This window comes from Heloderma suspectum, chromosome 3, assembly GCF_057233095.1.
Source record: "Heloderma suspectum isolate Gila_16-S chromosome 3, 16-S_ref, whole genome shotgun sequence".
NCBI classification, from domain to species: domain Eukaryota; kingdom Metazoa; phylum Chordata; class Lepidosauria; order Squamata; family Helodermatidae; genus Heloderma; species Heloderma suspectum.
In genome coordinates this window covers 105,554,086-105,581,242 of record NC_139460.1, presented here as the reverse complement: position 1 = coordinate 105,581,242, position 27,157 = coordinate 105,554,086, and the positions used below count along the sequence as shown (strand labels likewise).

Here is a 27,157-nt window from a genome sequence, read left to right as displayed (position 1 = left end):
TACTAAAGAAGCATGTTTAGCGGCCTCATCCTTTGCTGCCTGTCCCATTTAGCGTCTTCCTAGACAGAAAATCCTACCTCTTGGGCAATACTGAAAATAAAGCAGTAAGAACAGTAAGGTATTTTAATACAGGGCATTCAGCCAGAACATGAAAGATTTCATTTTTTGGCAATCTTACTTTGCTTATAACACCATGTAAAACACCTTGTACACTTACGATGCTATATACAATGGATTTATTTGTTTATTTACTTTATTCACTTGCTATTCTTAATACATGAACTTGAGCACACTCCGGGAGAGAGTGGAGGACAGGAAGGCCTGGCGTGCTATGGTCCATGGGGTCACGAAGAGTCGGACACGACTTAACGACTGAACAACAACAACAATTCTTAATACCCAAAGCTCCCACACAATTGTTCCACTGAATCAACTGTGGATAGTGGAAAAAAATAGTCACTGTAATTTTTAGTTACAATAAGAACCAAAATGTTATTTGGATCTACAGATTTTTATTATTATACTTTGGTCACTGGCAGTGGTAGTTGGTAGACAACTTTTTCTATAAAAGAGAGCAAAGAAGTAACATTTGTGGATGCTTTTATAGCTTAAGAACATTAATAATCACATGACTGGGTATACCAAAGCTATTTCTATGACCATTAATACTTAGCTTAATCAAAACATAGTTTTGAATTTGTTTACATCATTCCCTCTATTTCCAAAGTTTAGGTTGTGAGTGGTGTTGCTTATTTAGCTAAGATGGCACCACTCATGTGCATGAGGAAGCTTACTTGGGGGAACCGCGAGGTTTGCAGAAGTACAAAAATATTTAGGGAAAATCCCTAAGGAGGTGAGAGGGAATCCAAAAAAAACATAGTGAGTCTTGAGTGTGCTCAGTGGCCACAGAACATTGCTTGACTGCTGGAGGATAAAAATGGAAAAGCGGAGTGGAGAGAAATAGAATAGAGAGGCTGAAATCCTGAACAGGGAGCACGTCACGCTACTACATGTTGTTTCAGGACCCACTTGTAGGTTTTAAAAAATCCTCATGTGTCTTACAGAGGACAGTCCTCTATTTTAAGAGCTGGCAGAGGACTGTCCTCAGACTGTCCTCAGTCCGCAGGGGTGGAGGACCCATTAAAATGGTCCGCCCCAGGTGTCTTATGGATCCAAATGGATTCCTGAACACGCTTGGGAATTCTCTGGAGCACGCCAACGGCCACTCGGTCGAGACCCTGGTGGGTGGCTGAAATGCTGCGATCACGGGCATTAGATCAGGAGGCTCCAAAACGCCCTCTCCCCCTGAACAGGGCTCGGGCTGCACCATGGTTCAATCCACGGTTACAAGCCCTGAAGCAGGAGGTGAGACGGCTGGAGCGCTGGTGGCGGAAGTCTTGCTCGAAAGACAATCAGACACGGGCTAGAGCTGTATCTTCAGCCTATCACATGGCGGTGAAGGCAGCAAAAAAGGAATATTATGCTGCCTCTATCGCATCTGCAGAGTGCTGTCCCAGGAGGCTGTTCCAAGTGGTCCGGAGCCTGGTCGGTCCAGTGGCTCCGTAACCACTGGAACATTCTAAGGCCTCCTGTGAGGCCTTGGCAAGGCACTTTGCAGATAAAATTGATCAGATTAGGAGTGTTACTCCACACGCTGTGGATACAGTTAGTGAGCAAGAGGTGGCCTGTGGCAAACCGGTTTTGTGGAATCGGTTCCAGCTTCTTCCTTCTGATGAAGTGGACAAGGTGCTTTCATCTGTCAGGCCGACCACCTGCTTACTTGATCCTTGCCCATCTTGGCTCATTATGGGCTGCAGAGAGAGACTGGGTGAGGGGATCAGGGCGGTGGTGAATGCCACCCTTGAGGAGGGAGTGATGCTATCAGCCCTCAAGGAGGCAGTGATAAGACCGTTCTTAAAGAAGCCCTCCTTGGATCCCCAAGTTCTGAACAACTTTCTCCCAGTCTCAAATCTGCCATATTTGGGCAAGTTGATTGAGTGGGTGGTGGCGATGCAGTTGAAGGCACATTTGGAAGAAACCGATTATCTAGACCCATTTCAGTCGGGCTTCAGGCTTAGGCATGGGAGAGAAATGGCCTTGGTCACCTTGGTGGATGATATGAGGAGGGCTCTGGATAGGGGTGAATGCTCCTTCCTTGTTCTCCTCGACCTCTCAGCAGCTTTTGATACCGTTGACCATGGTATCCTTCTGGACTGCCTGGAGGGGTTGGGCATTGGAGACACCATATTGCGGTGGTTCCGGTCCTTCTTCTCCAGCAGGTACCAGAGGGTAGCACTGGGAGAGGAGGTTTTGGACCTGTGGCCACTCACTTGTGGGGTGCCACAGGGTTCCATCCTCTCCCCGATGCTATTTAACATCTGTGTGAAGCCGCTGGGGGCTATCATCAGGAGGTTTGGGGTGCGGTGTCATCAGTATGCGGATGACACACAGCTCTACCTCTCGTTCAAATCTTCACCAAGGTTGGCTATAGAATCCCTGTCCAAATGTCTGGAAATGGTGAGTGGCTGGATGGGGAGGAATAAGCTGAAGCTGAACCCTGACAAGACCGAGGTACTTTTGGTGGGAGACAAGAGGAGGCTGGGGGATGTTGACCTGGTGTTGCATGGGGTACAGCTACCCTTGAAAGTCCAGATCCACATCCTGGGGGTCATTTTGGACTCCCAGCTGTCCATGGAGGCTCAGGTGTCAGCTGTGAGCTGGACAGCGCTGTATCAACTCCATCTGATACGGCGGCTGTGCCCCTTCCTTCCTGACCATCTGCTCCCATCGGTAGTACATGCCCTGGTCTCCTCTCGTTTAGGCTACTGTAATGCGCTGTATGTGGGATTACCCTTGAAGATGGTTCGGAAGCTGCAGCTGGTACAGAACGCGGCAGCTTGCCTGATTAAAGGCAGCCACCAGTGAGATCACATCACTCCAGTGCTGAAGGAGTTGCACTGGTTACCAGTTGTTTTCCGGGCACCAAATTCAAGGTGTTGGTTTTGACCTTTAAAACCCTATATGGTTCCGGCCCAGCCTATCTTAAGGAGCGCCTCCAGCAACACCAGACAGGCCGCTTAACAAGATCAGCCTCGGATGGCCTTCCCTCTGTCGCGTCAGCCAGGACTGCTAGACTGGTGGGGACGAGGGAGAGGGCCTTTTCTGTGGTGGCCCCCACTCTGTGGAACTCCCTCCCTAAGGAACTCTGTCATGCCCCCTCTTTAATGAGCTTCCGCCGTGCATTAAAAGTGTGGTTGTTCAGGCAGGCATTTGGGGTGGGTTAGAAAATGTTTTATTGTATTTTATTTATTGTATTTTATTGTATTTTAGAAAATGTTTTTATTGTAGAATTTTATTGTTTTAAACTGTTTTATTATACGTTGTACATTGCCCAAAATGGCTGGGTGACCAGTCAGATGGGCGATTAATAAATTTAATAAATAAATAATAATAAATAATAAATTTTGAAAGCATCCTCTATTTGAAGGGCTGTCCATCCCAAGTCCAGTTGAAAGAAAAAGAACCATCAGAAGGAAGAGCTGGACTCTGAATGTGCCCATCAACAGCACCATTGCAGCAGATTGGGCACACAGGTCACCTTTACTGAGATGTACTGTAGTTCTATTTAAACTATCATTATTTCTAAAATTAGCTCTATATGTATAAATTAGCATATGCCAATGTTCTGCAAATCAGTGTCCTCCTTTGCCTTTTTGGGGGTGATGCCTTTCCTCTTTGGGGTAAATTCATAAATGGCCACCCTACCATACATCCTCTCTACTATCTTCGATTACTCTGAGCCCAAACAGACTACCATTTTACAGCATATTCTGTCACTGTGTCAGCACCTTATGTATCATAAAATTCTCGTTCCCATTTGGTAGGATGATACAGATGAGCACACTAACCAGCAGTTAGTAGTTTGTCTCCTTTATGGACAATGATGCATTGTCTTTGAGCCCGGTCCCTATTCCCACTATCAGTCAGCTTTGCAGTGAGGAAATCACTGTCCCCTCCTTATGCACCTAAAGTGACTGTTGAAGAGAAGGAACTATGGCTGCATTGCCTCTGAACCGAACTCCTTCTTTTCCCCAAAGTTGCTTGGAAGCAGAGGTGAGGCTCAGCCTCCCTTTGCCTCTGAAGCAACTACTGGTGGGAGGAAGGAGTTGAGCAGCTCCTTTTGTTAACAGAGCTGGAAACATCCTCTAAACCTGATTCTGCTCTCCCAGTGATAGATTCACTGCAAGGAAAGATACAAAAAGTCATTTGTCACAGAATTTCGTGAAGATCCCTGGCTGTATATTAAAGTCAAAGACATACGCCCCAAAAGTTCTCCTGTATAACATTTTGTTTTTGAAGTTAATGGTAAGGGAGAAGCAACATCATTGCTATTATACGCAAGTTTATATGAATAAAAATACAAGACTTTGCATGTGCTGTATCACAACAATTAAATCCTTCCAAATTAATAAAGATATTTGAATGTTTTAAAGCCAGGGCTTTATTACCGGGCTGTCTTTTTACACAATTATAACAATGTACTACTTAAACTTAGCGCATCACAAATTCATAATATGTGATTATGAAACAGTGATTCAGTTTTAGAATAATTTGTTCAGTAGAAGCTAGATTCATGTGGATGATGCATAGACTTTCCAGTCAGTGTTGTCTGCAGCACTTAAGGGAACTATAAAAGGATTAAACCTCTCGGTTCCTACTTTGGCAAGCAGTCTGTTTTTCTTTCCTTTCTTTTTCTTTTTAAAGGTCAATCTGCCTTTACAAAGGCAGTGAAAGTGAACTTAATAGTTTTCCCTACTGAGAATAGAGTGTAACTATTTAAAACATAATTAACAATGGGATGTCAGTCACCGGTTGTAGTTTTTTTGCTAGATCTTATGTCTGGGGAGTTTCAATGCTCCCAATTAGCTTTAATAGGGGCGCTGTGCTAGTTATCACATTGACAGTTTTGACCTGCCCAGCAGAAGCAACTATAAAACATTTTGGGAAATGAAGATGAATAGCAAACATTTCACTGCAAATAGGACGCAAGTATTATTTACATGTTTATTCCTGTTTGATATGTCAAGATTACAAATGATGATGGCCATGTTGCATCCAAAATGGAAATGAACAGAGACCTTGCTCTTTGTAAATATCAGGTGATTATAAGGGGACATGCTGGGAGCAGTACCTTCACATCCTAGCCTTCCCAGTGCTCTCCTGGATGAACCTTTTAAAAGGTGAAATTGCTGTGACTTCTACATGATCTCGAGGGGTTCCTTAGTTTAAGAATGCCTTTGAGTCTGAAATTGAACTCTGGCATTGTCAGATTGAAAATCCCTGCCCAGGGCTTAGGTACCTGTGGAGAACTTTTTATGTACATTATCAAGCTTCCACCTGCATAAGAGCTTCCTGATTCACTCTAGTTTTGGAACAACTCCCCTATAAGGAAAGGTTACAATGTCTAATGGTTTTTGGCTTAGAAAAAAAGGCATGGGAGGCGAAGACATGATAGAGGTGTATAAAATTATGCATGCTGTGGAGAAAGTGAATAGGGACAAGTTCCTCTCTCTCTCATAATACTAGAAGCCAGGGTCATCCAGTGGAAGCTACATGGTGAGAGATTGAAGACAGATAAAGGGAAGTTCTTCTTCACACAGCAGATACTTAAAACTATGGAATTCATTATTACAATATGTAGTGATGGTGGCCAATTTGGATGGTTTTAAAAGACAAATTCATGGAAACTACCAGTCATGATGGCTATATATTACCTCAAAGTATGCCTCTGAATACCAGTGGCTGGGGAACACAAGAGGAAGGGTCTCATTACGCTCATGTCCTGCTTGTGGGCTTCCCGTTGGCATCTGATTAGCCACTGTGGGAACAGAATACTGGACTGAGAAACACTTTTTGTCCGATCCAGCACAGCTGTTTGTGTGTTCTTAAGTTCTTTAAATGTTGAACAGAGATTCCCTGGGACAAGATATTTAGGAAGGACCTTCCTAAGGGAAGTAAAAAAACTGTTTTGCTCCTGAAGAACATTCATTTTGAAACAAGTTGGGATTTTTTATCAAGTATTTAGGTCAAGTATTTTTATCTAAAATAAATCTCTTGTTTTTCACCCCCTTTTTGAGGTTCATTTCCCTTTTTTTTTTTTTGCATTGGATGTTGCCCGTTTTCCTTATGTGATGATTAGAGAAATAGAGTTCTTGGACAAACAACATAAGACATCTTTTTATCCAAGGATCTATTACAATTTGACAAATGCACAGCAGAAATTGGGGGTGATATTTTTATAACAAGAGAGTAGAGTTTTACAAGGCTTTTTCAGTTTGGGTAATGAACTAACAAACGTGCTAATCTTACAGTGTTTTAAGGAGCAGTTAATTCTGCTGATTAAGGTGTGAGAACATTGCTTGGATGAAAATATTCCAGTGCAACGTATTAAATGTTATACTAACTAAAGTGTATCCTACAAAGGAAGAAATTAAAAGATATTTATCTAAGTTCAAATTTCTGAGATTAAACAATGTGTTTTTCTCTCCAAGTGGTTCTTGATTCTACAAAAATATATAATCTAATAATACTCTGGTTTTACATTAGGACTAAGATCCTTTGCACACTTACCTGGGAGTAAATCCCACTGAACTCAATGAGGCTTATCACTGAGTAGACATCCATAGAATTGTACTGCATACATTTTATAGCAACATTTGGGACATATTAGTACCACAGTTAACTGTATGTTTATCTTTGTCTGCACTAAAAATACAGCTGTTACAAAGTCATAACAAGAGGCCAAAATCACAGAGTTAAACGCAGAAGAGAAGCACCATTAACACAGTCTTACAGACCATTATCATTGCTTAATCCCGATTATAAAATATTAACATTGATATTAGCTAAATATTGACTGTTATAATAACAAACCACATTCAGAAAGCTCAGTCAGAGATCTCAAAGGACAAGAAGTTAAGCTACATTTTAAGAAGAATTTTAGATTTCATTTATCAGTATAGAGGAAAAAAAGAGGCAGTCTTAGATAATACTGATTATTCAGATCCATTCCAACCTGGCTTCTGGCCTTGATCACCCAAGCGGATTGACTTATGCTGGGCAATGAACTGGCAGAGTACAATGCTGTTGGTCATCCTGGGCATCTCAGCAGCTTTCTAGACCATTAATTATAGTATCCTTCTGGATCATCTTGCCAGGATGGGACTTGGAAGCATGTTGGCTCCTGGCCTTTCTGGAGAGATAGGCCCCACCAGGTGCTGCTGGAAGACTTTTTTTCACCTCTTTGCCTTTGGGATGCCTCAGGATTACATCTTGGCCCCATGTTCTTTAATATCTATTTTTATCTATATCCCAACGTGAAATCTAAAACGATATAGCTTAGATGTTGAAAGGGGGAAAATGAACTCAGAAGCTGAAAAATGTACTGAGGGAGAATATCTAGGGATCTATCTGACACCAATGGTGATTTTTACAAAGATAACCATGAAAACTTGTTTGTTTGTTTGTTTGTTTGTTTAAAAGTAATAGATGGAGACAGCTGAAACTTTCTTCAGTTATTCTGATTTCTCATGTTAAAAGGACATCAACAGAACTGAGGTATCATGCACAGAGCTCTCTCCTGAGCGAGGGCTGATATAGAGGATACCGCATTTATATATCCCCATTGTATATTCTTATTCTGTGTACTGGGCTGACCCTACAATTGAAATAAATGACTCTGGAGTGGGATCTGTATGTGTGCATCACTGATACATGATTCAGGCTGTAAATGTCACATCATCTCAAAGATACGAATTGTAACAAAATAACAAATACATGGGTTGTGATTAATCTGTTCAGCTATAACAACCTCGCACAGTCAGTGAAGACAAGAATGATTGGACAGAGAGAGAGCTTGCAGGAAGTATTGATTGGACCTCGATGATATGGCCTCCTTTCAAAATGTTTTTTAAAGGAAATGCTAATGGTCATGACTGCAGAGGTGTTACTTTAGAACAGGGATAGACAACATGGTGCCTGTGGGCCCCTTTTTTGGCACCTGCCAACACACCCTACCTCTCACACTTTTTAAAAAAATTAATACCTGTTGCAGCGAAAGAGGTTTCTGTTGGTACTGAAAAATGGATTCAAAGGACATGTTTAGTGTGTTGAGGCTCAGACCCCACCTCTTCCTTGTACTCAGTCCTTTGCCCAATAGAATTATGGCCTTATTCTTGGCAAAAATGTGGTGACTATACTTAAGCATGCTCATCTCCATCCTTGGTTCATGCACATAAAGGCTTGCACAGAGTTTTGTGCCTGATGCAGAATCAAGACTCCAAACTGCCTTTGTGGTTGTTTAAACCGATATTCTAGCCCTCGTGGTTGGGAAAATGTGTCCTACCAAATGTGTCTCTTGTACAGAATCTCAAGTATCTTAGCTCACTTTGTGTTTGTTTTTAAAGGAAATTTATAACCCTCATGGTCAGTGAAACTGATTGAATCTCCCATGTAATGGAACAATCTTTGATCTAGGCTTATAACCCGCATGTATTCAAACATTTATGCAAATATAAGGACTAGGAATTTGCTTTAAAAAAAAAAAAAACAGAAATCCTTAGGTGTATGCATGCCATGATTATCCATTCACTGCAGCAGTGTGGAAAGAGCCATATGCACATTGTGGTGGCGTGCGGAGAGCTTTCCTTGAGAATATTTATTTAAAAATTAAACAAACTTGGTTAGATCGTATTGATTGCATAATTTAGTCTGACCACAATATTTGAGTTTCCTTGTTTCGGGTAAAGAAAGAAAAGGGGGGGGAATAATTACCTTTGCCATGGCTCTTCTTGTTAACCTCTCTCTGTCGCATCTTATATAAAAATAGCCTTCAAAGGTTCATTGTTGTATTTCAATATCAGTAGCATTAAAGTTAAAGTTCCCTTAACTTTGGTAACTCTTAAATCTTTACAAAGTGAAAACATGGCATGAAAAATGCATAATGTAGTTTTAATTTGGATAACTGGACTTGTTAGCATAATTCTTCTTGGCAATGAACTTGGCTTTTTCCTGGCACAGCATACTAGCAGCACCGATTAATGTATTTCTGTCATTTAAAAGAACCTTGGTGGTGAGTGTGTGTGGATTTTTCCCTGCAGTAGGGCAATTGTTTCTTAAATGAACACCCGTAAATGAATGCACCTTTGGACGTCTTCACCTTTGCTCATTTGCCCTTCCTGTCTATCACTGATAAAACATTAAACAGTTGCTTTCTGCTTTATTCCAGGTCATGGATTATATGGAACTTTTGAAATGTTGTCCTCCTGGAGGAAAACAAGAGAAGATCAGCACGTGAAAGAGAGAACTGCAGCTGTGTTTGCAGACTCCATGCTCTCCTTTTCTCTCACCACTGCCATGTATCTGGTCACTTTTGGAATAGGTGCCAGCCCCTTCACTAACATTGAAGCAGCCAGGATCTTCTGCTGTAATTCCTGTATTGCAATTTTCTTCAACTACCTCTATGTACTCTCCTTTTATGGTTCCAGCCTGGTGTTTACTGGCTACATAGAAAACAACTACCAGCATAGTATCTTCTGCAGAAAGGTACCAAAGCCAGAGGTATTGCAAGAGAAACCTGCCTGGTATAGGTTTCTTCTGACGGCCAAATTCAGCGAGGACGCAGCAGAGTCAGAGGAGACAAACAGTTATGAAAGCCACCTTTTGGTGTGCTTCCTCAAGCGTTATTACTGTGACTGGATAACGAACACTTACGTCAAGCCTTTTGTAGTTCTCTTTTACCTTATTTATATTTCCTTTGCCTTAATGGGCTACCTGCAGGTCAACGAAGAGTCAGACCTTAGTAACATTGTAGCAACCGCGACACGAACCATGGAGTATACGGCTGCCCAGCAGAAGTATTTCAGTAATTACAGCCCCGTCATTGGGTTTTATATCTATGAATCGATAGAGTACTGGAACATGACCGTTCAAGATGACATGCTAGAGTACACCAGGGGGTTTGTGAGGATATCTTGGTTTGAGAGCTACTTAAATTACCTTCGAAAACTCAACGTATCAACTGGATTACCCAAAAAGAATTTTACAGATATGCTGAGGAACTCTTTCCTGAAGGCCCCCCAGTTTGCCCATTTTTCAGAGGATATCATTTTCTCCAAGAAGTACAACAATGAAGTTGACGTTGTGGCCTCCCGAATGTTCTTGGTGGCTAAGACAATGGAAACCAAACGGGAAGAGCTTTATCATCTCCTGGAAACCTTAAGGAAGCTCTCTCTCAAATCAAAGGTGAAATTCATTGTTTTCAACCCATCATTTGTATACATGGATCGTTATGCCTCGTATGTGGGGGCCCCCTTGCAGAACTCCTGCATTAGTGCTTTATTCCTGCTGTTTTTCTCGGCATTTCTGGTGGCAGACTCTCTCATCAACGTATGGCTCACGCTCACTGTTGCCTCTGTCGAATTTGGAGTTATAGGTTTTATGACCTTGTGGAAAGTAGAGCTGGACTGTATTTCTGTGTTGTGCTTAATTTATGGGATTAATTATACAGTTGACAACTGTGCACCCCTCTTGTCAACATTTGTCCTGGGCAAAGATTTCACAAGGACTAAATGGGTAAAGAATGCCCTGGAAGTGCACGGGGTAGCTATTTTACAGAGCTACCTCTGCTACATTGTTGGTCTGATTCCTCTCGCAGCTGTGCCTTCAAATCTGACCCGTACACTGTTCAGGTGCTTGTTTTTGATAGCATTAGTCACCTTCTTTCATTGCTTTGCCATTTTACCTGTGATACTGACTTTTCTGCCACCATCCAAGAAAAAGAGGAAAGAGAAGAAAACTCCTGAGAACCGGGAGGAAATAGAGTGTGTTGAAATGGTGGATATCGATAGTACCCGAGTGGTTGACCAAATTACAACAGTCTGACTAGTTGGTTTCTTTTGCTTTTTAAACAAAAAACCCTAGATATTACCAAGAGAAGAAAATCATATTGATTTTAACATTGGGGTTTGGATGTCTGTTTTCAAATTAAAACCAGGAGCATCCAAAGTGGGGGGGGGAGGGGATAACTGTATGTTGATTGGCCTCTGCATAAAAAGTACACTGAAATGTACATTCACCCAATACAAAGAGAGTGTTGATTTGGGTTGCTACCTGAGACTAGATAACAGAGGTGGGTTACTGAATAGCATATTGCCGTGTCTGCCCTGCAGATGATGCTGCCCTGCCCCTGTGGCAGTCTGCCAGCACATTGAAAGGTCAACTGTCAAGGCTGAAGGAGCAGTAAGTGTACATTTTGGACATAGGGGCTATAGAAATCTTTCAGTACAGCAATAACTCAAGTCGGTGAGTCAGCTATTATGGATCTTAGCCATCACATCTAACTTTTTTTTCCTTTCTTTTTCTGAATGGAAACATATATGCAAGTTTGAAAAAACAAAACAACAAAGGCCAAGAAAATCAAATTAGACAAGGATAACTACAGCAGTCAATGTAGGGTCCCATTGCAGTTGCCTTCTTTTCTGGATTAATAGATATTTTAAAATGTAACTAATCCCCGGTATATTTTTAATATAGTATGATTTTGTAGCATTCCTTTTAAAACAACAACAGATAATTAATTGTATGTATAAGACACACATATGCACACCTGATCCTAGTTCTCTGATACAGCTCCACTTTCTGAATGTGTTTGTCTCATTTAAGAGACCTGTTTTACCAATGCTAGGTTTTGTAGCACTCTCTTAAATGTGCTAGGGGATCTAGTGGCAGATTAGAGAAGGGATATATTAAGCACTTCACTACCAGAATCCATGAAACAAGCCTCCAATGCCTAACTTTCATCAAGCAAATGTGAATGTTGGGGCACTTTTTAAAATGAGAGCCTTTACTCCAGTATTCACTACTAATACACATGAAGAGGATCAGTGAACAGCTTTACATAACATGTAATATAGGCCACATTCCTCATTCAGTAATTTCCATTTCTGTAATCTTCACTGTAGACCCTGACTCATGGAAATGAATGGGGCTACTCTGAAAGAATTGGCTTTTGAACTCTTAATGCTGCAGTCTTCCTTAAGGTAATGTTCAAAGCAACTGCCCTAACAATAATGAAATGTTGGACCCCATTCATCCCTGCCCTTAGAAAAGATGCCTTTGATATAGAATGCCAGAGTTATGTGGAAACCAATTTACATGACTGTAGTGATTGTTGGCAGAGGAGTCCCCATTTTTAAAATCTTCAGTGCATCTCCTTGTATTGGCTAAAGCAGCATCACCGTCTGTGACACGGGGCAACACAAAATTTCCTTACTTGCACACCTTAAAAATGATAATAAATTATGACAGACTTTAATGAAGAAGTTAGCAACCAGGTCCTATAATTTAGCTTTCGTTTCTGTGGCTAAAAATGTAGCTTCTGTTACACTCCCCAGAGTTCCCTCCAAGTAGTCACTAGCACAGTAGCATCGGTACTAGGGATGCTACACTGGTCTGCCAACCCTTATCTAACACCACCATCTTCTTACAGTTCTGTCTTGTTTTCCTCATTCCTGCATCTGCCTTAAAAAGCCCACAGAGTAGGGCAAAGCCTATGCTAGGATCCTCTTGCAGCTGAACAGCCCCTGCATGTGGGGCTGTAGCTCAGTGGTAGAGCACTTGCTTTGTGTGCAGAAGGTCTCAGGTTCAATCCCTGGAATCACCTGGTAGGGTTGGAAAAGCTCCTGCTTGAAACCCCGGAGAACTGCTGCCAGTCTGTATTGACAATACTGGGCTAGGTGAGCCAATGGTCTGACTCAGCAGAAGGCAGCTTTCTATGCTGCTGATTCAGCACAGAGAAGGGGGTTTGCTTCAAGACCAGGGCAAGGGGTTTATTTGTCCCCTTATTGTGGCACTGGGTCACTTAGGCCAGTTCCTGTATGCCACTATAGAGAATAGGATTGGGATAGTAATGCCACAGCTGAGAAAGTAAACCAACTGGCGGACTTCCCAATGGCCTGGAGTTTGAACAAGCTATGAGGATAAGCTTCAACAGTGTAGCTGTATTAGTCTGTAGCAGCAAAAAGAAAAAAAGAGCTGTGTGCCTTCTGACTGTCGTCCATGAAAGCTTACGCTGTAATAAATGTGTTAGTCTTTAAGGTGCCACAAGACTCTTTGTTGTTTGTGAGGATAAGCACATTGAACTATTTGCTAGAAGAAATTAGTGGTTCGCTGAGGTCTCTTTTGTTTGTTTTCAGATATGCATCCAAGCCATTCTTGCTGCTCAGCTTTGATGGAGTGGTTTTGTTGTTGTTCATCTGTTGGGTATCTGTATGCATGGGAGAGTTAAGATGTTTTGTTTCCATCTAAAATAGTTTGGCCTTCTTGCCAGCATGAGAGGTGTTCAAGCAGGAGACATTTGTACCCCTGCCAAACCTTTCTCCATCCCAAAATGGAAATCACAAAAAAAAAAAAAATCATAATACCCAGGTTTGGCAAGCTGCTACACGCACAACAGCTCTGATGAATATGCAGTAGCAACTGAAGTTATCGTGTAAGTTTCTTTCTTTGAAACCCTCAAGGAAATTGGTACCACCTTTGTTCTGTGTGCAGGATTTGTGGATTACAAATGTACAAACTAGTTGAAACAGGGGAATGAATTATTTCTTCCCCAATTCATTCCACCCCAAACTCAGGCCCTGTAGCATAATTTATATATTATATATAGTACTTTTTTTTTCCTTTCAGTAAAAGTTTAAAATGATTCATGCAGTCATCACCTACAATGTGATTTTGTTCTCCCTACCCCAGATTATGCTCCACAAAATCTTTTGGCTGCAAACATGCATATCTGCTTCAATTATTTTCATAAAAACTTTCAAAAATATTCTTTTACACACACACACACACACACACACACACACCTACTCCTGAGACTAGTTTTAATTTTGCTCCCAAGTAGAAAGTGGAAAAAATCCAATACAAAGATATGGACATTTAAATCTCATTGAAATTAATGGGACTTTAAAACAGCAATTTTGTGCTGGATTGTGGCCATTGAGCCTAGATTTTATATGGCTTGTCATTATATTGTCAAAATGCCACCCACTTAGTCTAAGTGCTAATAGCTTAAAAGGCAGTTACAGTAAATGCTTAAGTTTACTGTATGTATTCTTTTACTCAAAAAAAGAACCCCTATTCTGGAGGGGGAAAATTAAACATAATTTACTCTGCCCAGCAAGTTCATTCACATTAGTCTTCCTGGAGATATTATTCCCCAGAGTGGCTTTGTGTGAGTTCATTCTCAGTTTACAAGCAGTCTGAGTCTAGGGAAAAATGAAGGAAGAAAAACTGGAGCAAACGGAACAATTTCACTGTAAATGATCCATATCCAAAATTTATGCCTGGCATTTTATTGAAACAATGCAAATTAGATGAACGCTAGAGCTTAAAAACTTGAAGAAAATCTATCTGGCAAAGAAAAATGAATCTTTTTCTAAATGCCAGCCACCTTACTAAATGAAGCTAGCCTTGTTAAATCTTAAAGACAGCTAAAATGGGTTGTTGTTACACTGAAAAGTACCAAATTCTCTTTATATCATGGGAGGCCCCATATGACAGTGCTAGATGCAGAAGTTGGTTTTTTTTAAGTACTATATTCTGTTCTTCTGTGCAACCTGTGTTTATTCTCCTGACAATGGGTGACTCCTGCTCCAGTCAATGATTTTTTTCCATTAAGAAAACAGACACAAAACTAGTTTTAGGAGTCTTTAGTTTTATCGGGGATATTTGGAAAAGTCGGAATTCACTGGAAAAGCCCATCGTGAAATAACAAAAGAGAAAGCTAAGCACCCTATTAAACCACGTATAAAGCTGAAGGCTGTGTCAAAGTTGAAATCCTGGAAGCAGCATATTCACTTGCTGTCTAAGAGAAACTATTTTCTCTGGCGTGGGTAGATGCTTAGTGAATGCACAGTATACCTATTAAGAGAGTTTGAAAGCCTTACAGATTATTTCTATGGCATGGGAAAGTGACTGCCAAGAATACAAGGTGATGTTTTTAGGGCACAGGTGTTGAACCTCAGGCCTGTGGGCCAAATCCGGCCTGCCTGGGGTCCCCAGAAGGCCCTGCCTTTCCCCTGACTGCCTATCATTTCCCAGCTTTTGTGCAATTTTCCCCATTCTAGAAGGTTGAAATGCCTCTCTTAAGGCTTAGTTACTGGTAGGAAGAGCTTGAAGCTCGAATATGCAGACTTTTTTGGTATTTTGGCCCAGCCCCTTTTGCCTTCACCCACCCCCATCCCGAGAGCTTCTCTGAAACTGAATTTGGCCCTTGAGCTGAAAGAGGCTCCCCACCCCTGCATGAAGGACACAAGAATGGTGTCCATGCCAGATGAAGAGGGCAAAGGAACTGGGAGCCTGTTTCAGGGGGTGAATTATAGAAGGAACAACAGCATGATGTCCAATCGTCAGAGACTTTGTGGAACTTGAACTCCTGCAAGCCTTGCTCCCTCCCCCATCCACCCAGTTGAGAGCGACAACTGAGTCCAGGCAGAAGTTCTGAAGCTCCACTGAAGCATTTCCCCTTCCCACCCAGGCTGTGGCACCGAGGGAGCCAGGCACTGAGCCCCATTAAGCTCCAACCTGGTAGGACCAAGAGCCTCCAAGATGCTCTCCAAATAACCCCTGCTGTGGCTGGAACTTCAAAGCCCTGGAAACAGCCACTTGCAGCATCTCTAATCACAGCCCCAGGGCAAGGCTGAGAAGGAGCCACCAATCGGGTTCTTTGTTGTCCAGAACTGAAGCTTAATGCAGCTCAGCCCTTGGCAATCCTACATAACAAACGCCGTTGAGAAGATTGCAGCTATATTGCTGATACCTCAAGCAGAAATTAAAGGTTAAACTTGTGAATTACATTATTGACTGAAATACATAACCTACATGAACAGTATTTCATACAACCATTGTTAATTCAAAGCAGTGAAGAAAACTAATCTGAGCTTCAGGAGTAATGAACTGGCAAGCGGGAAGCACCAGCAAAACTTCGAAGGGGCTTACAAAAAGAAAAAGGTATCATTTAGAGGCTATAGAGCATGAAAGGATAAAACAGCTGCCAGATAAACTGGAAGAAGAAAAGTGATAATGTAATTTTTTTTAAGGGGAGGCATTATAGGATAATTTCAATAAGCTTGCCAGTAGGACTTGGAGCAGAAACTTTTACCGTCTCTACCACTGCCCGTCACTTTCCATTCTGTCAGTCTAGGTAGCCAACTACTGGGCAGAATCCAGCGGGGTGTTTATGCCCCCACCAATTCCCTTCCACAAGCAGTGGCTCCTGCCGATTCTGTCACACAAGCAGGACCCATGACTTACGCAAGGGAGATTTAGCATTTCCTAGGGGAAGCCCCAAAATGAGTGGAAATGCTCATTTCTGGAAGGAGGCAGGTCAGCCAAGCTCCCTTATGTGAGCGTTTACATTGGTTTCAGGTTGCCCCAGAAGTGCTAAGTTGCCTTTGTGCACATGGTGGGGGCCCCTTGTGCAACAGAATTGGTGGGATGGAAGAGAATTGGCAGGGGCGGAAGCACCCCATTGGATTCTGCCCATTACATTACCACCATGTTGGATACAAGTTCATCTCATCTCTGGTGACTACACTTAACACTCTGATTGGGAACAGTGGCAGCAATCCAAGTATACAAATCAAATTACAATTACAGTCACTAGTCCCCATTTATTTGCCTAGCTTTGTATTATTAAATTGAAAGAACTTATGAAGGAAACTGGCTGAATAAGATATTCATCAACACTTCAACCTTTTTTAATCAGTTTTTGTTCAGGGTAGAAAGCTATTATCAGTTAGTTCAGGGATGGGGAACTTCTGCTCCACAGAGCCTCCTTGGATTCCTCTTGGAGTGGGAAGGGTTGGCCTCCAAGCCCTCCTCATCAGAGGAATCCCCACTGTTATCTCAGATAACAGCAGGGATTCCCCTATGTGCCTCTCCCCCTCCATATCAAAATTTTAGTTGCTGGTATATTTATATTTCTTCTGTCTCTGGGACCAGTTCCTGCTTCTGGGGGATCCTGGGCAAGATGCCTTCTGGTGCCTGCCCCCACTGCTGAGATCAGATGCCACTACAGGCCATGGCAACTGTGCATCCACCTCCTTCAGGCAGATGGCTGGTGGCAGCTACTGCTGCTTGCCTCCAACATTGCCAGTTGCTCATCTGATGACCCAGCGGCAGCACTTGCTAGGGATAGCTGCTGCCGCTGCCCAGATAAAGAGGGTAAGCAGCACTGCCCGCTGCTTCTTGCTATTGCTGATCATTTACCTGCCCAAGTGGGCAAGTGGTGGTGGCAGCTAGGAGACGCAGCAGCCATTCTCTTGCTCGCTCCTTCTCTCTGCACAGCAGCTTCTGCTGCTGCTCATAACAGCCATCGCCACTTTCTCATTACTCACTCATTCTGTCAGCCTCCAGCACCTCCTTGTTCAACTTGGTTGGCGGGTGAGTCATCAGTGGCAGTAAACGGGCTCCTGCAGCTGATCAACGGGAAAGGGAAGGAGAGGAGAGAAGTCGCGGTCACCAAGCCATCAGTGGCATGACCAGCCAGCACCAAGTATGATGTGTTCTCCAGGAGGGCCCAGTGCTGGCAGCAGAAAGAAGCAAGTGCCACTTACCCCATCGCTGTAGGCTAGGGGTGTTGAAGAATTAGACCCTCAAGAATTAGACCAAGGGTCATATCCAGCCCACCTGGGCTCCCAATCCAGCCCTCAGGTTTGCCAGACAGCCATGACCCTTCTTCTGGCCCCACCCTCTTTCTCCTAACTGCCAATCATTTGGTGGTTTCCCAGCTTTCGCATGTTTCCCCCTATTCTAAAAGGCTGAAATGCCTCTCCTGAGGCTTAGCTACTGAGAAAGAGGGCAGGCAGCGGTGACTGCAGCTGCATTATCAGGGGTCAGCAGAGGGCCCTCCCGCAGCACTGAGACCTCAGTATCCTCCCAATTATGCTAAGCCCCTGATGCCAACCCTGTGCCTCTATTTCAATGAAACAGCAGTAAAATATGATGAAAATAACATTACATTTTAAACTGTGCAGATTTCAGAGTGAACTACGGATAACTTTCTTGTAGTAGGCTGACTATGAGAAGTTCACAAGTTTCAGAATGACTAGGCATGAATCCATCTAAACTAATCACTGAATGTATGAAGCCCTTTTGAAGACTACTCACACAAGCAAAGTTAGAGGGAAGCATGACTAAGGATGAGCCAGTTTATATTTACAGCAGCCCCATGCACATCTCTTGGAAGAGTGCAAAGGCCTCCAAAGGGCTCACAATGAGTCAGCACTCCTGTGGATGTGAATATGTGAGAACTGGTTTCTCTTGGGAGTGGGGAAGCTATACACATGATTTGTATGATCATAGTAGCCCACTAAAGAGTTCCTGTAATCACAAAAATCATGGCAGCCCCAGTATGGAGGTACTAGTTCCCACTCACGGTGCCTGCATGTGAGAGTTGCCCCATTGCAAGTATGACAGCAGCCTGCACAGAAGGCCAAAGTGTGTAAGTGTACTGCCCGAATGAGAAAATTGTGAAGGGTGAAAATTAGCCCTTTTACTCTTCACAATTTTCTCATTGGGCCAGTGTGCTTACACATGTTGGCTTCATGTGCATTCTTAACAATGCATTCCTAAGCACAGTGGAAAAATGTTCGCATATTGCCCAACTGTTGCTTGTTCATCCTGAATGGAACAACTTCTGAAGCCATTTTCAGCCTACCGTCCTGAAGCAATCTGAGAACTGAGCCGCTAGCATGCGATTCTCCCTCTACAGAGCTGCTCGTCAGTTTGATTTAAGGGAGCTTCTTGAGGGGAAGGTGTATCATCAACCTGAACTCCATTTTCAAAGAAATAGTGGGGTTGGAAGCTGGCAAGCAGCAGCACTTGAGTGGGAAGAATTAGACCCTCAAGAATAACAGTGATGCAGTGCAAACTTGACAAAGAAGAACTGAATGTAACATTCATTCAGCAAATAAATCTAGTTTATAGCTTTCTCTTGTCCTTCAGAAGCAAATGAAGGCTTACTATTTTTAAACTTCGGCTTCCTGTGTACATATAAATATATTCTAGTCAAACATAGGTAGGAAAGTATTTTCATCGCAGTCACATACAAAGGTCTGTTCATTTTCTCCTATATTTGCTTCCTGACCATCACCCTTCTAATATTTAAGAAGAAGGATACCAAGGCTGAATTCTACTGGGCAGCCATGTCTTCTGGTTTGGAACCATGCAGGGACAGGCCAACAGTTGCTCAGTGGTGAGAAAAAGTCAAACATGTGCATACTTTCTTCTGTTGTTACTTTGAATATGCTAGGATTTCACCTGTGTACTAAAAACCAGATTGCAAGGCTGAGGCCTCGTCACTATAATCACTTGCCCAGGAAGCAACAAAGTTTGCATGGTGGAAGCATGGGTGTGAGACCACCACCACCCCATTCACCATAAAACTAACAGACATGGGTGTAAATCTTGTGTCTGTGTGATCAGGTTTCCACTTAATGCACCAACATTTTTAATACCAAGGTGTTTGAACTGGGCCTAAACCCTTACACCAAGTAAGCCCTGCCTTTCCTTCTGGAAAAGTGTGACTCTTTTTAAGGTGTCTTAAGTGTCTGTCTTTTCTTTCCACAAGCTAGACCGGTGATTCTTAAAGGGCAGTTTTTATGTGCTTTCAGGTTGTCTGTGAGACTGTGAGAAAATGAATATACTGAAGATTTCTCTAAAGCTTCCATCACAGGCATGTGTTCCTTAAGCCATGCAAGTTTTTTGCAATGGGCATTTCAAAGAAACCACTACCTGCACTCATTCTATGTGGGAGACCTTTCAGATGACCTTTTCTGACCTGCCTATAACATGGAAATATTCATAGAAATATTCTATAACACAGAAATATTCAGTTGTGAGTAGGAGAATTAGAATTGATTATGAATCAGTTCTTGAGTAACAAATATTTCATTGATGTGGAGCATGCACAATCCTGGTAATGTCTACCCACTGTCCAATAGTGCTTCTCTGTTCCCTTCAACCCATCAATTCAGTCATTGGTCAGAGTGTAGCTGCACTAGGGTACAGAAGGAGCCATGTTTTAATCCAGAAAGAGCTCCACCTGCAATATGGGCAGCCATAAAAGGACGTGTGGAAAGAGCATGCAAACAGAATAGAGATCCTCAGTACAACAAAGTTGAAGAATGGCTTGAGCTAGGAAATTTAAACCATGTAAGGCGACATCAACAGCTAGTCACAACATTCACAGACCAAACATTGATTGCCTGACACTTGCTGCCTATAATTATTAAGGGCATCTTAGAGCTACTTAGTGAACTAATTTGAATAGGTTTTCTTCATTGACTGCAGTCATCAACTGCTTACTCTGATTAGTCATAGCCTTCTTTAGTATGGTTCTGATGGAACATTTTTGAGGATTGTAGACTTTTCTTCTGAAACAATTGGTGAAATCCAGCAAGTGAGCTGGTAGCAAACAAACAGCACTTACTGGAAAAGCAAACTATTTATTAAATGGCTAGATTTGTTGATTACTGCTTATTTTAAAGTGTAATCAAAATACACTTTTAGAACCTTGGCAGTTGACCTTCCATGGGTAAGAACGTTGAGGTGTTTGGAGACTCACAGGCTCCATTTAGTGGCTGATCGTATCCCTCCTCCTCATGCTCTATGAAAAGCATCGTCCTATTGGATAGCTGTATGCAATGCATATTTAGATCTGGATTCGCCTAACATGGAGTACCTGGGCCATGTTTGGAGACATGGTGATGGTGACCAGTTGGTAGTGACTTAAGTTTGCTCTGCAAAGTCCAGACTGAAACTACCCACTATCCTGCTCCCACCTTTGTGAATTTACACACATGACAAAACTAGCTCTGAACAATATCATGTTAGGCAGACCCAGCGATGAAGTTTTAATCTATGATGAAAGTACATGTGTAATGTATGTGCATCAATAATAAACTCTATGTCTATTAACATATTTCAGTGAGCATGGAGGGGAGGAAGGGAATCTCAGGTGACTAAGTAATGTAATTAAATGAATTATTATTATTCTTTCTTTAGAAGCTTTTGTGGGTTTTTCTACCACTGGGTAGGAAAATGGTGTTCTAAGAAATCAGTACATTTGAAAACCTGCTGTTTAGTTTATGTCTTTAAAGAGAAACTCTCTTATCTCATTTTGTTTTTCCTTACAAAATTCCCAGAATTCAGCCACTATGGTTTAATGCAGCCTTCCCCAGCCTTTTGCCCTCCAGAATTAGACTACAACTCCCATCATTCCCAGCCAGCATTGGAGTGATGGGATGTAATCCAACACATCTGAAGGGCGACAAGTTGGGGAAAGCTGGTTTAATGGCTCCCTTAACACTCTTTTGCAATTGTAAGCACTCAGGGGTTTCACTGAAAAGGGTGGCTGGATGCAGCTTCAGGACTAATTGTATCCTACAAAGTTATGTAATTATGCACCAACAGCTGAAAGGACACAATTTTAAGTCAACCTATTGTGACAGACACTGTGTAATGTCATACAATCAAATGCAATGTTTAGTAAACATAAACCTCTTTGTCATTTTGTATTTATTTATACAGGTTTAAAAAATAAAGCACACATTTAAAAAAATGTGTTTTGGTATATTTGATACTGCACACTTCTTCACCCAGGATTCAGTTTATAAAATACAGGATGATTAAGACATTGCATTTAAACAATGCAATGTCTACACTCAAAGTGAACACATAATATAGTTTGAGGGGGGCTTACAATAGACTTGTATGGCTGCAAGAAATGGTTACAGCCCCCCTGGAAAACCCATTGAAACACACATCAGTGGGTGTCAATAGATTTAAACCTGAGATAGATATACCTTCATTCAGAGGCAGGTCTTTTTCTGATGAACCATCCTTCCACTTCTCCACTGACCCATGTGCCTGGCTCTGATTCTAGTGTGGGTTTTTGTCTCATCCCTCCATGCAGATGGGGCGGAGGGACCTCTTTCCTCTCAGGTGCTCAGCATGTTTAGTCTTTTAAACATTTCTAAAAACCAATCATTTTAGTTTTTCAGTACTTGGAAAATGCTTTAAGGGAGGAGTGGTTTCATGATTGCCAAAACAGCTTGCCAATCAGCGCTACGCATAGCCGGAAAGGAAGGTGGGAGGAGGACTCTTCATTATTGTTATACGGGCCATACAGTAAGCATTCCACCCAGTCAGCTTCTGGAAACAGGAAGAACTGCTCCCAGCCGGGTTGCTCCCAGCCACCCTAAAAGGAGTGATTACAGTTCCACAGAAAACTCACCTCCAAGAGGCGTACATCCATCTCAAGCCCTGAGTTCTAGAAATTCAACTTAACTGGGTTGTCGTCATACTAATTCCTGATAAGGATTGAGATGGTCTCAAGATATTCCCTGCCTTAAAGGTACCTAAGATGCTTTTGTTTCTTGGTTCTGCCAAGCATCTGCTTTATAATACATTATGACTGGGATTATAACGTTGGGAGGATCCAAAGTGCATCAAGTCCAAAGCTTTGCATTTGGGCAGAACCAACCATCCACCTACTCATACCTGTGCCAAGCAACCTTTTCAATGGAGGCAGAAGCTGAGAACGGGTGGTCTTCAGATCCAGTTGCTTCAGTTGCAAGTATGTGAGCCAATCAAGCCACATGCTGCAAGGTAAAGCAAAAATAGATGGTTACCAGCCATTAGACAGCATAGACAGAAATTCTAAACTTAGTGCTCAATCAGACCCCAAGTGTAAGCTAAACCTATGCCACTCAAAATCCTTTCTGTAGAAGGCAAAAATGTCCCAAAGGAAAGGGAGGGGCCTTGAAGTTAATGGCATGGTTCGCACGTAACGACAACCCAAAGTACAGGTTAAGTATGTGTTGGTGAGTGTTGAACCATAGGTTGTTGTTTTATAGTGGCTTGTCATTATAGGCAAACCCTGCACTATGGTTTAACTATGCGTTGTTAACCACAAACAACCCAGGAAGAAAACCCATGGTTTGTTGTTTGGTTGTGAATTCTGAGTTGTTCATGGTTAACAACCCATAGTTAAACCATAGTGCAGGGTTCGCATACAACGACAACTCATGATTCAGCAACAACACATGATTCAAAACCAGCCATACTCAACCCATATGCTGGGTTGTCATTACATGTAAACCAGGTGATAGTATGGGAGAATGTCCTGACCTAGTGTGGCTGTTCCTCCCCAGTACCTTTGTTGAGATTGCTTCTCCTTGATAATAATTGATGATGGGTATGTGGGGAGCTAACTGTACCTCAAAGTCTATGTCAAGGGTGCAGAACCTCAGGCCTTGGGGACAAAATCCCACCCACCTGGAGTCCAGTTCGACCTTCCAGGTTTCCCCAATGGCTGCACCCCCTTCCTCTGGTCCCATTCCTATTTCCCCAGCCACCTATCATCTGGTGTTTTCCCAGCTTTTGTACAGTTTTTTCCCCATTCTAAAAGGTTCAAATGCCTCTCCCAAGGCTTAGTTACCAGCAGGAAGGGCTTTAAGCTAAAATATGCTGGCATTTTGGGCCCTGCCCCTTTTACCTTCAACCCCACCCACCACCTGAAATCCCCCCCCCCCACAAGAGCTTTTCCAAAATGGAATTCCGCCCTTGGGCTGAAAGTGGTTCAACACCACTGGTCTAGGTACACGGCTGAAAATCTATGCATCTAAGCAACTGGGATGCAGGACCAAGTAATATTGGAGCATAGGTGGCATTCTTTTACTGGATTGATTGGTTTGTTAATACATTAGCAATAGTGGATCCTGTCTGAGAATTGATTGTTTGAATATATGATCACAGAGTTTTCTCTCAGTCCAAGTGTTCAGTGTTTGCTTGACGCACCAATAGACTTTCAAGGAGTCTATTAACAGATACGTGTAAGAACAGGCTTATTAAATCAGATAGAAACCATGCAACTGAAGAGCAGGGGGGAAATCACCTTTTTTTGGGGGGGGGGGTAAGGAAAATATTCAAAGCACTTACGATCCCTGTTCCCAATACCAAAAGTTATCCTGGCACACCAAGATGGAAGTAAAGGGAGGAGAAAACTTGGAGATTTCTTTAGTTCGTAAAAGTTCATAGACCATATATCTTTCTTTCTTGTGGGCTTATGAAAGCCCTCTCTGCAGGCACAAAATGGCCTGAGGGAGAATTTTAGAATTTGTGCGGATGGACCTAAGAAACAGCTGCTGTAGCAGCATGGTCTCTTCCAGTCCTTGCTGATTTGTAGGATGAAATCTGCATGAGGTTAATGCATTTCTCTGCTGCTAAACCTCCTACCTATGCTTTCTACAGTGTCAAAAATAAAGTGATAACCCATGTTCTGGTTTGCCATAATGTTCTCAGGAAAGAAGGGTATTTGAGTATGCAGGTGTTCTTATTGCACAGCAGAAAGAGTGGCAGATCAGAAAATGACACATCCAATGGTCCTCTTGCGGGGGTGGGGTATACTGTCTTCCAATTTAAATGCAGGATCATGATGGACCCCCTTTACACACGCGTCTTCCCCCCCTTTTTCCCTGTCCTTCCCCCCGCTTTTCCCTCTCCTTTTCCCCCTTATCTGGGTCTTCTGTATGTTTCATTATACAGCCGCTAGATGATGCTGTGGTCTAGCTCCTCTTATGGTGGGTTTTCCTTGTTCCCAACCATGGTTATTTGCTAGCTCATTATCTCTCTTTTTAAAAATGGAATAAAGGTCATTTAGTGCGGGAGACAACCCGGAGGTTCATGGCCTCATCTAAAGGGCCGCAAACTTCCGTAAATAACCAATCTCAATGGCAGGATAAAAGCTCCATGTGAAGAAGCCCTGTTTCTTTCAAGCATATTTGCAGGGAAAAGGTGGCAATGTCTCCCCTTGCCCAGCTTATGCCTTGTGCTAAAACTGTCCTAGGATGTAAGACTACACATATCTCTCAGAGAAAACAGAGACTTCATTTTATAAAGTGCATCATGCACTCTACTGTAGCATAGATATAAATCTTAAGAATTACCAGTAAATGTCAACATCCACCAGATTTCTGACACAAACTGTGATATCCATTATATATATTAGCTTGATCTCAGTTTTCAAATTTGACAAGAATTTGTCTTAAAAGAGTTAGCATTGTAAGAGGACACAAATATCTGTGGAATGGAGACATGCAGTGTCACTAGTCATTCTTCCTCAAGTAACTCTTTTGGCATTACAAGAGGGGTTTAGTCAATATAAATATAAACTGAGAAGCACCGCAAATGTTCTCCTTGCCCTATAAACTCACTCAGTGTTGTCATTTTCTTCTGCCGCCATATTATTATGAGCAGAATTAGGCAACAAAGGAAGGTTTTTCAATCAGCCAGTCTGCATCGTTGGGGAGACTGTCGGGATGGGAAGAGATCAGAAGTGTCAGGACTTTGTGAGACTGAAGGTGGGTGCTCACCCAAAGTGCAGAGCTAGACTTTGCAGTCTTTGTGATGGGGGGGCCTTCCCAGGATTCAGTAATGGCTGCAAATCTTCAAGTACATGGGGGCTCCTCCTCTGCAAATCAAAAACAAAACCATCTATTTTCCTCCCGCTGGATTGCTTAATGGATAACTTGTAATGTCCCTGCCCCGCCCCCCCCCCTCTTGAATGCATTCTTGTATTTATTCTCACTTACTAGAGGAATCCCTAAAGGAAGAAACAACACAAAGATACATGTGAACACATGAAGCTGCCTTATACAGAGTCAGACCCTTGGTCCATCTAGCTCAATATTGTCGACACTGACTGGCAACAGTGCTCCAGCGTTTCAGACAGGGTCTTTCCCAGCCTGTAAAGAAACTGATATTTGTGAGGTAAAAGTTTAATGTGTTTATCTGTTTCTTCACTCAGCCTTAAATGGAAATGCCAGGGATTGAATTTGGGACCTTTTATATGCAAAAGATGTGCTTTGCTGCTGAGCTACAGACCCCCCTCATGTCAAAACTCCAAATAGGTCATGCTTGTGTTAAGTCCACTGAAGGGCAGGTTCAAAGGTGTGCTAACCCTACTGACTAAAGCCCCCATCCAGCACACTTGGAATCCCCCACACACACACTTGTATGAGTTAGTATATGCTTCCCCGCTCACACACCTTAGCTGCCACAGAAATAAATAGATTTATTCACATCAGGACCAAGACATTTTGATGCCGAAGGCAAAGGACAAAATGGCACTCAACTGGACTGGCAGTTGAGTTTTACTTCAGCACTGGCAATGGAATAGTATCCTCTCCACTGCACCTGAGGGCAGTGGGCTAGCTTAGGGAATGCAAGGCAGGTTGTGTGGCAGACACAAATCTGTTCCCCAACACCTCGCTGCTCCCCACCCACCAGTATCTTGAGGCAGTCACCTTACTCTGTCTAATGGTAGGGGTGGCCTTAATTTAAATACAAAGAGAGGAACTTCAAAAATGGCTGCTTTATATAAGTAATGGTACCCCATGTATCCCATAAGTGTCACTAAAGTCTAGGTCAGCACTGAGTTCTAGTTCTCCTGGAGTTCAGTTGTAGCCAAATGATCTGTGTATCCTGTTACTAGCTAGTGATGTGGCTTTTCTAGGAAGTTTTCCTATGCAAATTATTTGCACCAGAACATTTTCAGTTTCCACTGGAAAATTTTCTGATGCCTTAGATAATTATCTAATTTAGCATGTTTAGCACAAGTTTTATGGCCTCTAGACAGTGTCTAGACAGCCATAGGATTTTTCAGTTTATGGGAACTGAGCTCGAAGCCAGCACTCTGAGCTCGGTTCCCAGAAATCCAACACCCCACCCCCTCTCCTGCTGCCTTGTAGGCAGCGTGGTTCATCCCCAGCTCCATGCTTGGAAGAGCAGCATGGAGTGGCCAAAAAGGGGGCGTTCCTGGGGGGAGGGGACAGCAGAAGAGCTAGTACGACACTTCATATGCACTGTGCAGCCTCCCACTCCCCACTCTGAGGTGCTCTGGCTAGACAGGCAAAATCAGCCATCTAGCCAGAAATGCAGGGTGGCCAGAGCACGAGGAGAAGATCCCCTCCGCGCTTCACCCGTCCTGCATTGGAAAGTCGGCCGCCTCCAAGTTCGGAGGCAGCCAACTATCCCC

At 42.7% G+C, this 27,157-nt stretch overlaps 1 protein-coding gene across 2 annotated transcripts in view; it reads left to right on the top strand.

Moving 5' to 3' along the window:
• PTCHD1 (patched domain containing 1) overlaps positions 1–10,941 on the top strand; it is an 80,584-nt gene extending 69,643 nt beyond the window's left edge. For both annotated transcript variants that reach the window (XM_084841743.1, XM_084841744.1), the window contains one exon: positions 9,287–10,941. In XM_084841743.1, coding sequence (XP_084697869.1) covers positions 9,287–10,941 — 1,655 coding nt within the window. The remainder of the gene's footprint in view (positions 1–9,286) is intronic.
• Positions 10,942–27,157: the final 16,216 nt, after the last annotated feature.